The sequence below is a fragment of the Lepisma saccharinum genome, chromosome 11, assembly GCF_977018435.1.
Source record: "Lepisma saccharinum chromosome 11, izLepSacc3.1, whole genome shotgun sequence".
Classification (NCBI taxonomy): Eukaryota; Metazoa; Arthropoda; class Insecta; order Zygentoma; family Lepismatidae; genus Lepisma; species Lepisma saccharinum.
Window position 1 is genome coordinate 70631586 of NC_139239.1, and position 14520 is coordinate 70646105.

A 14520-nucleotide genomic window follows, 5' to 3' on the forward strand; every position below is an offset into this window, starting at 1 on the left:
TCAGTATTGAGAGACAGAAAATGGTGTAAAGAAATTATTCAGTGCGTTGAAAGTTTGACATAAGTAATTAGATTGAAATGAAACGTTGATGCAAATAGCAGGTATGTTTATCTTGGCAGTTTGCATCTATTAATATAATTGAAGGTAATTGAAGGTTAGCCGGCCCCTTGTGGCGGAGTGGTTAGCACATCGCGCTACGACGCCAGGTGTCCCTGGGTCGAATCCTATCCTGGCCTGGGCATGGATATTTGTGAGTGTCCATTCATCAATTTCATCATATCATCACTCATCTCCATTTTCGCAAATTAGCCAAAAGTGGCACAAAAAGCGAAGTAAAATGAAGCAAATCGAAAAAAAATTCAAATCAAATAATTGAAGGTTATAGTACTATTATTACTTTTGATGTTCATAGTTTCCATACATCAACTTTATTCTGTTTGATGTGTTCTCTCCCTAAAGAATCGTTATTTCTCGCCAGCTATACGGTGAATAAAATTAACTATTATTTTTAAAGACTTTATTAGCATATTATGCGTCACAGTCATGCATTTCACTAATTCGTCACTCTACAATACTAGTAGCACAATTTTTACCACACTGCATACGCTTCATTCAAATTTGCAATCGGTATGCAAATATCTAAAAGACCGAGTTGCGATATTAAGCTTTGCTTATGTGCTGCAGAATCAATTAAAATCTAAAATAATACAAAGTGCAAATTATGTGATTTTACCATATAAGAAAATAGGAAAAATTGTGTCTGTGTAAATAAACTAATGACCAGACAACAGAGGGCTTGGTTATGTAAACAGGAAAAAAAAAAAAAGAGAGCATAATCAACATTATCCTTTGGAACGTTTCTGAGATGTCAAAACTAATTTGCTAATTTTGCTGTTACAACCAGCTCACACATTGCAGGTTTTATTTTATGTGCCGTCACAGACAAACACAAAATTATCATATACTACGAGAGATAAATGCACTAATATCTAATATTAATCGAATATTATATTTAAAGGAGTAGTATACTGAAATCACAATATATCTCCACATATTATTATTAATATGTGCACGTTTAAACTAATATATCATGCATATCTACAAAATAACATATTTTATAATAATATATATTGATTCTTATATCATGCTTAATATTACGTTTAATTATACGCTTATATAATAATATATTTTAAGTATATGATTCAACCATTTCCCATTTTGAAATACATACTAATCTCATTTTCAAACCATATCTACAGCGAAATACAACATTTCCTGAACACTTTTAAATGTTACAATTGACACAGTCCCAATAGGGCAACCATTTCAGGAACCCAGGCTTCAATGGCTTCTACATACTCTCCACGAAGACCAGCAGGTTGAGCGCATATCAGTTCATTTGCAATAATGTCTGCAACATTCAATATCGCGTTCGATAGTGTTACATCACCTTCCAGAAATTTCAAAAATTTAAAAACATCACAATTGCAATTCAATGGATTGTCATTCACATCTAGAAGAACTTGTGACTTTGATTTCGGTATGTTCGTTGTTATTTCTAAGTCCTTGAACACGACTGAGGTGACTTGATTGTGACGAAGATCAACTTTCAAGTCGAAGGAACTGTACATCAGATCGTCGGAATTTATGGTAGAGATTTGATTGTGGGCCAGGCTAACGTACGTTAGGCTCTTAAAGAGATTTCTGATATCTGGAAGAATATGCGTGATTGAATTGTTGGAAGCATCCAGATAAACCAAATGTCGACATAACGACAAAACTGTGTGCATGCTTAAAGAAGGAGAGTGTGTAAAGAAGAATGAGCAAGGAGTCTCAAAAGTAAGTGAATTATTTGCAAGAATCAGAGTATTTAAACCATTCAAAGACTGAAATGCACGTATCCCTATTTCAACGAGCTTATTGTTGCTGAGAGATAGGTAGTTGAGTAGGGGCAGTTGATCGAGACCGGAGAAAGCACCTATGTCTACAATTTTGTTGTAAGACAAATCCAGCCATTGCAATGCTCTTGAGTTACTGAACAGACTATCCTCCACCGAATCTATTTCATTATTACTCAGAGAAAGATACTTTAGATTCTCTAGTGGTAAAAATAGACCAGTGACGTTTTTCAGCTCATTATGATTCAGATAAAGTTTTGTGATAGTTTTTGTACCTGCGAATGTATTAATGTCCAAAACTCTTATGTCATTGTGACTTAAATCCAAACTCTCGAGCTTAGTCATATTTCGGAACATTTCGGTGTGTACATTTCTTAATTTATTGTTCTTTAGAATAATTTTCACTTGATTTTTTGTTCTAAATATGTTTTCTGGTAGAGATTGAAGTTTGTTGTGACTCAAGTCAATTTCCCCAATAAGAGAGGAATCCTTCAGAAAATTTTCTGGAAGTGTATCAATAAAATTTTTACTAAAGTTTAAATAATACAGAGATTTTGCCCCTAACAAAAAATCTTGCGAAATCTCTTCTGTACTACAGTTCTTCATGTACAGGTATTTTAGGTTTGATATATTAGTAAATATATTATTATTCACACTAACAATTTTATTATAAGACATATCAAATGTATATGTACCAGCAGGGACTAATTTAACGCCTAAATGCGTCAGAGAATTATTGGTGATATGCATGTACTTTAGTTTTAGCATGTGTTTAAAAGTATGAAGGTCTAGGTACTTTATACTGCAAGATGTAATGCCGATAGTGGTAAGATTTCTCAAAGGTAGAAAAGTTTCGTTGTTTATGGTACCGGTACTGAAGTTATTGTTGTCCAGATGAAGTACCTTCAGGTTCCATAAAGAACTGAAAAGATTACGAGGAAGATATATTATTTCATTTTCACTTAAATCTAAAGACTCAAGACTGACCAAGCCCTTGAATAAGTCTTCATTTAAGAACTGCAGTTTGTTCATGCGTAGGAAGAGATTTCTAAGTTTACTTAATCTATGGAATATTGTCGAAGGTAATTCTTGAAGATTATTCTGTCCTAAATGAAGATTGTCTAAGGATGTTGTGTTGAAGAATAAGTCTTTTGGAAGCGTTGTTAAGTTGGAATGTTCCAGGTGAAGATTTCTCAGTGACTTTGGAAATACTTTAATGGGAAGTTTTTGAATATATCTGTAAAATATTTGCAGCTCTTCAAGTTTGTGCAAATCATATAATGTATCCTCATCAAGATTTAACACAAAATCACTGTTACTCACAATATAAATCTGAAATAATTCTATAGTAGAATTCTTGAGTGACTTAATATATTTAACAAAGGTTTTAACTTCTTGACAGCCTATAGTTTTTAAGTAATAAACATCCTTTATTTCGAATGTTTGAAGAAAATTTTCAGGAAAACGCGAAGAAGAATTCTCATAACATTCAATTTCCATATTTGATCCTCCTCCGTAATGTTCAGGGTATACCTTTATGGTGACATTTTTGGGGCATCGAAACTTTACAATCTTAGCTGAATTCGACACTGAACAGTCTTGCCAAGATAAATTATCGCCAGACATAATGTGATCAAAAGAGACTGGAAGTTCACAACATACCCCATTAAGGCAAATGAAGCCTACAATGGTAAGAGTTTAACTTTCAGGACAGCACATTGTTGTATTTATTCACAAAGTAGATGTCTTAGTAGTATATTAAATTCCAAAATCACCTGCCGTGTTTCTTCCTGCGCTAAAATTTGGAACTTAGTATCTTCATAGCGATTCTCTTCCCTTCGAACTCCAAGTCATTGGGCAATACAGTCTCCAATAGGAAAACAAGGAAAATTCTCCAACGGAAGAAGTTTATTACCCACAATATAATATCTCGGATGATTCGTCCAAGTTCCAAAAGCAAATTTTATCCCTGAAAGAATGATTATTTTTAGAATAAGAAATGTCATTATGGAACAACTAAATCATTGTATAATTTTAAAATAATTGAAGCGAATAGTAAATTTTAGCACAGCACATACGTATGTATAAAGGGCTAAACTACATCGCATTATCATAACCATGTTACTGAACAAGGAGTAATTATGCATGAAAAACTAAATATGCTGACCAAGGCAGTAATTTATTTTATTAAAAACATAAACTAAACGTAACGTTTCAACCTTCTAGTAAGGTCTTCTTCAGACTCTATATCAAGTACAAAAGTAACAAGATACAAAAACAGGGCATTATATATACACACAAACATTACTCCCTCCAGACTAGAAGGTTGAAACGTTACGTTTAGTTTATGTTTTTAATAAAATAAATTACTGCCTTGGTCAGCATATTTAGTTTTTCATAATCATGGAAACAAGGCTTAATGGTGTTCTAATTATGCAATATTAGTGAAATTCAATGCACAAATTCATTTCACAGTTCTAATTTTTGGAATATATAATGTCCCTACACAGCACGTTTATGCGCTGCGAATAGTGTTGTCCACGGGACGAGACGGGACAGGCTTTTAAAAATTCGAGACGAGACGAGATTGACCATGTGTCATGAGACAAACGAATATTTTCGAGACGAGACAGCATTTCCACGAGACGAGACAGGCCAAAGTCTCGTCTCGTGGGCAACACTAGCTGCGAAATAATGTTTGTGCTGTGTGTGTGACGGGAAGGTGGAGCGGAGGTTTTACTTCTTGCTAAATTTAGGTATACATATACAATAATATTAACACTCGCTTTTGTCTGCATGTTATTATTAACAATTACTAGAAGATAACCTTGAACTAATATAAACACTCATTTTTTGGCAAATAATTATTCAGTGTGAAACGTTCCCAGAGTCGGTGAGAAAATTTAGGGAGGGGAGTACTGTCTGTTTTCACGAAGCGCTTGGAATAACTGGGTGGAGTGACTCACGCCGGACGCCAATAGTTTCATTCACAACTCCTCACGCTGCGGGGACAGGTATTCAGATTTACCCATTATGCTAGCTTTATACACGCCGGAGATATGATAATCTTGTACACTCAGGGTTCGGGTGTGCACAATGAAAATTAGTGTCTACTTAACAAGTTTATTACACTGGGGTAAAGGTGTATATCCACACAGAACGAATTCACTATATCTACTGATATAACTTCACCGCACTGTACTACGTTGTCCCTGAAGACCAGGGTTCGAAGCTCCTCTGCTTGAATTTTTGGAAAGAGGCAGTGACCATCCAATTTTTCCTCTTATGAGGTACCAGTGGAGAAATATGGGACCTTATTTTCTTAGGGCATCAATTAAATGTTGCATCGTCATTTGTCTTCAGGAAACAACAATGTTGGCTTATGGGGACAATAGGGCATTAGTTTGCGACTCACGGAACATTTAATCTGCCTTCCTACTAACAAAATAATACTACTAAAAATCAATATGAAATTAATATAAGCTTATAATCTTTATAACTTATTTAATTTTACTCTCTTAATTAATTAATTAATCTCAGCTAACTGCAGTAAATAATTAACTGCTTAATCACCTGTAATGTGAAACTAATAAACGGTGACAGCCCTCTTTCGTATAATCTACCTGGTAAGCCGAGGGATATTGCTATCTCTCGTCTCCGTTCTATCAGAGTAGGCCAAAAGACGAAGCCACTTCTACAACGGCTGTTGTGAGATGTATAATCTACTAGTAGGCAGTCTCCAAACAATTCACGAATTTAACCGTAACCCAATACAATGCTTATTCCTTCTACCTAAGATGAACAAGTGCGCTTCCGTTTTGAACCAAACTGTAGGAGGTTGATCACGATGCAAATGCGTATAAACTACCGGCAGGACGTGCAAGGAGTACGTATATTCTATAAGTAGGCTGTACTGCAGAAGGCTTTTCCTCTGTGCACCCGTTGGCTTACTAGGCTGGGTTATTTGCGGGAGCAGAGCTCGCCCAGAGGCTCGACCATGAGTCGCCGATGAGCCAACACAGACTGACTCAAGGAATATAGGACTGACTGGCTGCGAGCTGCGTCGCTACTTATATGCAAATCTGAGCGCAGCGCCTGTAGTGGATTCTCGTGAACTACGAGAGCGCTGATTATCACTGCGAGCCATCTATACGGGATAACACTGAACTACTACAACAGTAACGCTCCCTAGAGAGGTACGGTAGAACTTCGTCCTCTACCAAGCATTTAGTGAAATCATATGCAGAAACGATAACAGAATATATAAGATTACACAATGCGATTCACAACAATGACAAGAAAAAAGAACAAATGTATAACCTTGTAACGATCTCGCAGGAGTGGTGAGTTTCTTTCCATTTCCATTTCCCACCATTGTAACTAAATATTTTAAGTACGTTTATTATCAATGATATCACTATGCAATGTTGACTGTTTTGCGTACTGAAGCCCATATTTGAATTTAGATAATATTCGTAGGATATGTAAGTAGTGGGGGAAAGAGAGTTCAACGCCCGAAAATGGCGCTCGGTGGCGCTCGCAGTGTTGCCAACTTCTTATTTGAAAAAATCACCAAGGTTTTAGCTTGGTCTAACCTAACTTAAAGCAAGAAGCTGGCAATCTTGCTTGAGGCTGTTTTTGCAGTGTTGCCAATTTTTTACTCGAAAAAATCACCAAGGTTTTTTTTTGGTCTAACCTAACCTAAAGCAAGGAGCTGGCAATCTTGCTTGAGGTTTTTTTTTGCAGTGTTGCCAATTTTTTACTCGAAAAAATCACCAAAGTAGTGGGGTGCCCGGGTTCCACGCCCGAAAATGGCGCTCGGTGGCGCTCGCAGTGTTGCTAACTCCTCACTTGAAAAAATCACCAAGGTTGTTTTTGGGTATAACCTAACCTCAAGCAAGGAGCTGGTAACACTGCTTGAGGCTTGTTCTGCAGTGTTGCCAACCTCTTACTCGAAAAAATCACCAAGGTTCTTGTTCTGGTCTAATATAACCTAAAGCAAGAAGCTGGCAATACTGCTTGAGGCTTGTACCTAACCTAACCAACCTAACCTAACCTAACCTAACCTAACCTAACCAAACCTAACCAACCTAACCTAACCTAACCTAACCTAACCTAACCTACCTAACCTAACCTAACCTAACCTAACCTACCTAACCTAACCTAACCTAACCTACCTACCTAACCTAACCTAACCTAACCAACCTAACCTAACCTAACCTAACCTAACCTAACCAACCTAACCTAACCTAACCTAACCTAACCTAACCTAACCAACCTAACCTAACCTAACCTAAAGCAAGGAGCTGGCAATACTGCTTGAGGCTTGCCTTAATTAATTGCATAAAGCAATTTGCCAACCTACTGATATTTTTGCCATAGTTTTTTTACAAAAAAAAGAGAGAGAGGGAAGAGTTAAACAACCGACAATGCTGCCACACACCTACCTACAGTTTTTTTACTTGGCAAGGGTTTAGCCAATTTAGCAAGGAGAACCGGCAACAAATATATACTGCCGTAAAAGAGAGAGGGATGGATGGCAACACAGTATGTGCGTGCGTGTGTGTGTATAATATGTAGTATTATTAACTAGAGTGTGTTGGCAACCCACCTACAACTAAAAAAATAGAGATACCAATATTGGTGTAAGATGAAGAGAGAGAGACCTATTGTGATTTTTGTAAACCTCTCTCGGGGGAAACACGTGCTATACACACGTGCGCGCGCTGGCGCTTTTTATTATTTTCCTATAAGGCTGTTTTTTTACTGTAAGGTTCTTCAGTGTAATCTACTACGACCTGCTAATAGGCTTTTGCTCTCAGCGTAATCTGTTTTTACAGGCGAAGCTATCCTACAATTAGGAGTTGGCAACACTGACTAGTTGCTTCACAAACCTCTTGTTTTTAAATATATGATATTTCACAGGCGAGGCTAACCTACAAGTTACAAGTTGACGGCGTAATCTTCTATAAGATGATAAGTATGCAATAAGATGAAGAAGACGCTAACTGGCAATAGCGGTGTTAATGTTTCCAGTTTTCTATTTTTTTCTCACCGGACCTCCTCTCTTATGGCGCAGTGGTAGTTTTGTATTCAAGGGTTCGATACTCGCACAAGTGGTTCTTGAAACTGTAGGTCCAACCCTGATTAGTCTTACTTACAGGGGGCTTTTGTAATGCCATGGGGGCGAAAAAACATGCATACTTCTGTTTTTCCACATGTATGTATGTATGTAATGCGATTTGTGTGGGGGCCAAAATTTTGAATTTACGGCTTAATTAATCTGCATGAATGCTTAATGTTTGATTTTTTTATTTCTAGTTTGACATGAGATACACACAATTTTTATTTTTTTGAAGTACAGTTAATATTACCTAGTTTGGGTTAAGCTGTAACATACAACTAGCGATCGACACGACCACCTGACACACAGACAGAGAGAGTGTGAGCAAATTCAAAGTGTGATCTATTGTGAACTAAACTAACCTCACTCACCCATCTACATATAGTTTTACAGGTAACTCAAAAAGCAGAAAGTAGTACATAGCATGACAGGTTGATTTATTGTAAACTAAACTAACCTCACTTGCCCACTCACATATAGCCTTACAGGTGACTCAAAGGCAGAAAGGCAGCTATATTACTTGTAAGGGCCAACACACAAGATCTATTGCAAACTAAAATTAACCTACGACATAAGCCATGGACACATCTTCCAGATAGGGTATAAGCAACTCACTTCTTGCAATTGTATAACGGGAAAATTAACCTACAGCTGGCAACACTGTTTGAGTTGTTTTTGACGAGCCAAACTTATATTTTGCAAATAGGCTAAAGCTAATCTTCTACAGCTAGAAGCTTGAAACATATACCCTCGCAGAGTATGCCAACTTACCTCATGTAAAAATATTACCTAGTACAGTTAAGCTGTGACATACAACTAGCGATCGACACGACCACCTGACACATATACGGAGAGAGTGAGACAGCTTATATGCAATATATTCCTACACATGTATTGGGTTTAAAAGGTAACTTGCAACAACTATTTTACTCACTCCCTATCAAAATCTCCTAACCACATGTTTTTGATACTTGCTGCCAGAACATAGTGGTTTTAGACTGTAAATTCAACCCGATTATTCTATTTGTGCATGATGCCTGCATTTGGAATATTTTATTCTTAGCATACGGTATTTTGCGCACTCCAGTAATCTTGCGCTCGATTCACGGAAGCTATGACGTGTATTTCCTGTTTCGCGAACATGCAAGAATTTTTCACAATAGATAATATATTGCAAGAGCGAGTTGTTTGTGTATATAAATCTAGTTTTGGAAATGGACATGAATATAATGTCAAAAATTATTGCATAACTTAAAAATATTGATATTTATTGCACTAGCAAAGGTAAATGTGGAATGCCCCGGCCCCTCAGCTGTTAGGTTAAACACCATAAAAATTTTATTACTGATAGCAAGCATTCTCATATTGACAAAACAGATCTAGTAATGAGCTGTCTTGCAAATCTCCCGAGTGAAGGAATATGATACCACTATAAACTGTAAACAAGATATGCAGTTCCTCGCATGAGATGTACGAAGCTTATGAACCTCGACCTATAGAGTTGTACAATGGATATTTTTTTTTAAGCATAGCGGTGTGTTTTTGCTTATTTCAATGTCATCGAGCGTGCATGTAAAGAAGAGGAGAGAAAAAAAAGGAGGAGGGGTTATAACGGATAATTCATATTTCGATTTCAATATTTTTGCTAGTCACGATTCACCTGCTATCTAAAAGAACACTGGACGATAGCTAAAAGCGAGTGAAGGAGAGAAATGTTATTTTTTTTTATTTTTGTGATTGTGTGTGATGAAATAGTTTTAGATAATAATAGTAGGCTAATAGAATTGTAGAAAACGGCTGTATCGTGATGCGAGGCTGAAAGCAATTTCGAAAGCAGTCTCGGGCATCTTCGCGTTCAGCCAACAAGGAAAATGCACATGGAGGGCGCAACGGTATTGTCCATGGATAGTTTTTCTGAATAAACATACATATCAGTTTTTGCAGTCTCCAGATAGGACCGGAGTTTTTGTTTTGGTTGGACAAGGGGGTTCAGATAAATGCATGGACATCAAAATAAAAGAAAAAAAATTTACTCTACTGCTCTCATTTATTGAGTCTTCCAATAACACACCTCGCGGGGCGTACCTACATGTATGCAAAATATAGTTAATGTCTTATTTCTCGAACTTGTGGTCTGTAGATTTGCTTTTGTTGGCAACAGAAACAGAAAAAATAGCACCATGTTATTGTATACTGATATGGGTGTACTGTAATCATAACAATTTTCTAGTTAAAAATCTATGTCGAAAAGCAATGTTGGGTGACTTGTCTGTGTTGGGTCTTATTAACAACTTCACAGCTGTACCTGCACAACTCATCGACTACAAGGCAACAATGTTAGGAAATGTGTGCATGGCTCTGAGAATACAATTTAAAATCACTAATGTGGCATGAACCCCCTCCACTTGTGTGTATTTGAATATGCGAAAATTAGATATTTTGAATAATCGAGGAGAACAATCACAAAAACAGCTTGCACCGGTATGACGTGTTCAAACTTCAGACGATTTTTGTTAATCTACAAAAGCCATGTGTGAACGGAGATCACTACGAAAAATTGGGAAAAAAAAGAAGCGAGGCTATTTTGGCTAATGGCAACGATGAGGATGAATAATGGTTGTTTAGATAAAATTGACGAAGTCAATATGCCTAGCCTAAAATAAAATTCAACAATTAATGTTAAATATTTGCCACTCTGAAATGGCGACGGCTATCATCATAACATCACTTGTTTCTAACCTGTCCATATTGGCCCACTCTCTACCCCTCCATAAATTTGATTCGAAAGGCGCAATTATTCCAGTTCTTGAATAAGACTCGCATATGCCCTCAGAAAAAACAAGAGAAGAAATAAATAAATCAAGTCATGTATATTCTTCATCCCCCGAATTTTCTTCCACAACACCGCACGAAGCCTCGAGTTTCGGATATTGTTGTTGTGCGACAGGATAGGATAGATGAACCGTATGTTTACCGAGGAGCAGACGTAATCAAATATTTTTTTTTTTGAAAAGATAGTTGAAGAGGTTGAGACTATTGGCAGCCTCTTACGCGAATCGAAACCAAATGCTCCTATTATCCAGCGATGAACTTCAATCTCACAATAATATTGAAACGTGTCTGGTGTGCGATCAAAGGTTTCACCGACGAGAACCGGAAAGTAATTTCATCATAATTATTTCACCGGAAACTGTCCGGATTGGCAAGCGCTTCGCCCTGTTTTCTCCTGTTGCTCTCACGTGCCGTCGAAGTCACGTCCAAGTCGTCCGAATCTACATGTCCTCTTGTAGTACGGTTGTTATTTTTCTCGCCAGGTGTCAGCCCAAACTTCACCCACTGCGCTCTGGGGCGCAAGCGCATCGCACGGAAGCAGAAGGCAGACGCCAAACAAACATGACAATGATTTCAACCTATTTACTACTCATATTAAAAATGTAACACGCTATTTTATTATTTACAATTTTTCTATATTCAGTATTATCGATAAAATGTTAAAGTATAACTGAGTTTTATATTTTTTAATCAGTAAATGTTGTCTGTACAAAATGAAAGTTAGAATATGGCTGCCAAGCGCGGCGTCACAGCGAGTTCAAGCGTGCATCTGTCGCGCCTCTCTGCTCTCCCCTCCGACTCCACGTCTGCCGCGAATTCGGACAACGGAGGCTAGCTGAGTCCCCGGATGGAACGGTGCTCTAGGTGACATCTGCTGCCGATTCGGACGCGGCCGTACATCGGTGGAATCTGTAACATAATGTATTCATGTATGCGTTTGACAATCATATATCACTTACTAGAACAATTTTCATATTGTTTTCACTACGTGAGATGATATTTTATTTATATTTACGATAAAATAGAGGTTTGGGTGTAATAACAGTTTTTATTAATTAATTTAGAGATGCATTTTTTATTTGTTGAGTTAATGATTAGGTTAATTTGTTATTTCTCGCAAAAAAAAAGAGGGAACCACAGCTGAAAAAAAATACACAACTTGTATTATTGAGGTTAAGAGTTTGTTTTAATATTATTTTTTGCACACATAGGCTAATAACGACTCGGGATATGTTTAAAATGGAATCTGAAATATTGATTATGCGACCTGACTGGAACTCGGAATAGGACACACTGATTACAAGACGTCGATATATTACCACTTGGTAAGAAATTGTAGTGTTTCAATTCACACACACACTCACAATTTAAAACAACTAAACTGATCGCAGGCCCAACTGGTGGCTGGCATACACAACTATCCATCCACCAGTCGTCTTCTGGGGCGTGTGTCTCGATGAGTGTCAACAACCTCTATTGTGAAGTAAAATCTGTAGGGGTAACATCACTCTCCAATTACAATGTTGGCAAACTTTCCAACTTCATCGTGAACGACGACAAAGGTATCGGCTACCTGATCAAAATTATCAACACGCTGCCTCCGAGATTCTGGAACGTTGCCGAAGAAAAGGGACTCGTGAACGACATCATCAACAAGTTATTTTTCGAGATGCATTTACCTGGCTACCAATACTGCGGACCGGGTACCAAACTCGAGAAAAGATTGGAGAGAGGAGACAAGGGTGTGAATCTGTTGGACGCGGCATGCAAAGATCACGATATTGCTTACAACACGCACACGAATTTGGATGCACGTCACGAAGCAGACAAGAAATTGGAGCATGCCGCTTTCAGGAGGGTCATGAGCAGAGACGCTTTTTTGGGAGAAAAAGTTGCAGCATTGGGCACCACCATCGCCATGAACACGAAACAAAAATTTGGATGGGGAATCCTACCTAGAGTTATCTTTAACTGGCAACGAGGTGATCTTGGTCAGCACGACGAACCCTCAGCCGTTATAGAAGATATCTGAAACCGGCTTACACCAGTCACTCATAGCTCCCCCAATTTTCTCACGATGGTGGGTTGCTACCGGCCCTATACGTAGGCCGAATAAATTCCGACCAGAGCCGGATTCGAACCTATGGCGTCTCGCAGCGAACAATCTCAAGACGAGTGAACGTCGTAACTCGCTCAGCTACGGAGGACGACTCTCTCTCTCTCTCTATTTTTTCTCTAATTTTTATTATTATTGTTAAAATTAATTCAAGAGAAAATATATATTTTGTGTTGACATGGGAAATATGCAATAAAAAAATGCATGATCAATAGTTAAGGTCAAAATCTGAATAAACAGTGAGGGTGATACACGCAAGCTTCCAGGCATGTGATTTGCACAGAATTAAATATAAAATGAGAGATGGAAGGTTTTTGTTACTATTAGAATTTAAGGACGGAAAATATGTACAGCGAATGAATACTACGTTTGACTAATCGTGAAGATGAGTATTACAGTACGTTTTTTATCGTTCTTATATAAACGTTGAAACGTTCAAGAACGTATAAGAACGTTTACCGAAACGTTGAAACGTTTCAACGTTTCGGTAAACGTTCTTATACGTTCTTGAACGTTTCAACGTTTATATAAGAACGATAAAAAACGTACTGTAATACTCATCTTCACGATTAGTCAAACGTAGTATTCATTCGCTGTACATATTTTCCGTCCTTAAATTCTAATAGTAACAAAAACCTTCCATCTCTCATTTTATATTTAATTCTGTGCAAATCACATGCCTGGAAGCTTGCGTGTATCACCCTCACTGTTTATTCAGATTTTGACCTTAACTATTGATCATGCATTTTTTTATTGCATATTTCCCATGTCAACACAAAATATATATTTTCTCTTGAATTAATTTTAACAATAATAATAAAAATTAGAGAAAAAATAGAGAGAGAGAGAGAGTCGTCCTCCGTAGCTGAGCGAGTTACGACGTTCACTCGTCTTGAGATTGTTCGCTGCGAGACGCCATAGGTTCGAATCCGGCTCTGGTCGGAATTTATTCGGCCTACGTATAGGGCCGGTAGCAACCCACCATCGTGAGAAAATTGGGGGAGCTATGAGTGACTGGTGTAAGCCGGTTTCAGATATCTTCTATAACGGCTGAGGGTTCGTCGTGCTGACCAAGATCACCTCGTTGCCAGTTAAAGATAACTCTAGGTAGGATTCCCCATCCAAATTTTTGTTTCGTGTTCATGGCGATGGTGGTGCCCAATGCTGCAACTTTTTCTCCCAAAAAAGCGTCTCTGCTCATGACCCTCCTGAAAGCGGCATGCTCCAATTTCTTGTCTGCTTCGTGACGTGCATCCAAATTCGTGTGCGTGTTGTAAGCAATATCGTGATCTTTGCATGCCGCGTCCAACAGATTCACACCCTTGTCTCCTCTCTCCAATCTTTTCTCGAGTTTGGTACCCGGTCCGCAGTATTGGTAGCCAGGTAAATGCATCTCGAAAAATAACTTGTTGATGATGTCGTTCACGAGTCCCTTTTCTTCGGCAACGTTCCAGAATCTCGGAGGCAGCGTGTTGATAATTTTGATCAGGTAGCCGATACCTTTGTCGTCGTTCACGATGAAGTTGGAAAGTTTGCCAACATTGTAATTG

General features: G+C 37.9%; 2 protein-coding genes across 2 annotated transcripts in view; both read right to left on the reverse strand.

Annotated features, from left to right (window-relative positions):
* Window positions 1-1292: 1292 nt before the first annotated feature.
* Window positions 1293-2336, reverse strand: LOC145995066 (uncharacterized). Its single transcript, XM_083131597.1, has one exon. The coding sequence runs from the start codon at window positions 2253-2255 to the stop codon at window positions 1293-1295; it is 963 nt and encodes a 320-aa protein (XP_082987723.1). The 5' UTR covers window positions 2256-2336.
* Window positions 2337-2548: 212 nt separating this feature from the next.
* LOC145995067 (protein toll-like) overlaps window positions 2549-14520 on the reverse strand; it is a 48295-nt gene continuing 36323 nt past the window's right edge. Inside the window, exons 3-4 of the mRNA XM_083131598.1 lie at window positions 2768-2961; window positions 2549-2553 (exon numbers count right to left, since the gene is read on the reverse strand). Of these exons, the coding sequence (XP_082987724.1) occupies window positions 2549-2553; window positions 2768-2961 (199 nt within the window). The remainder of the gene's footprint in view (window positions 2554-2767; window positions 2962-14520) is intronic.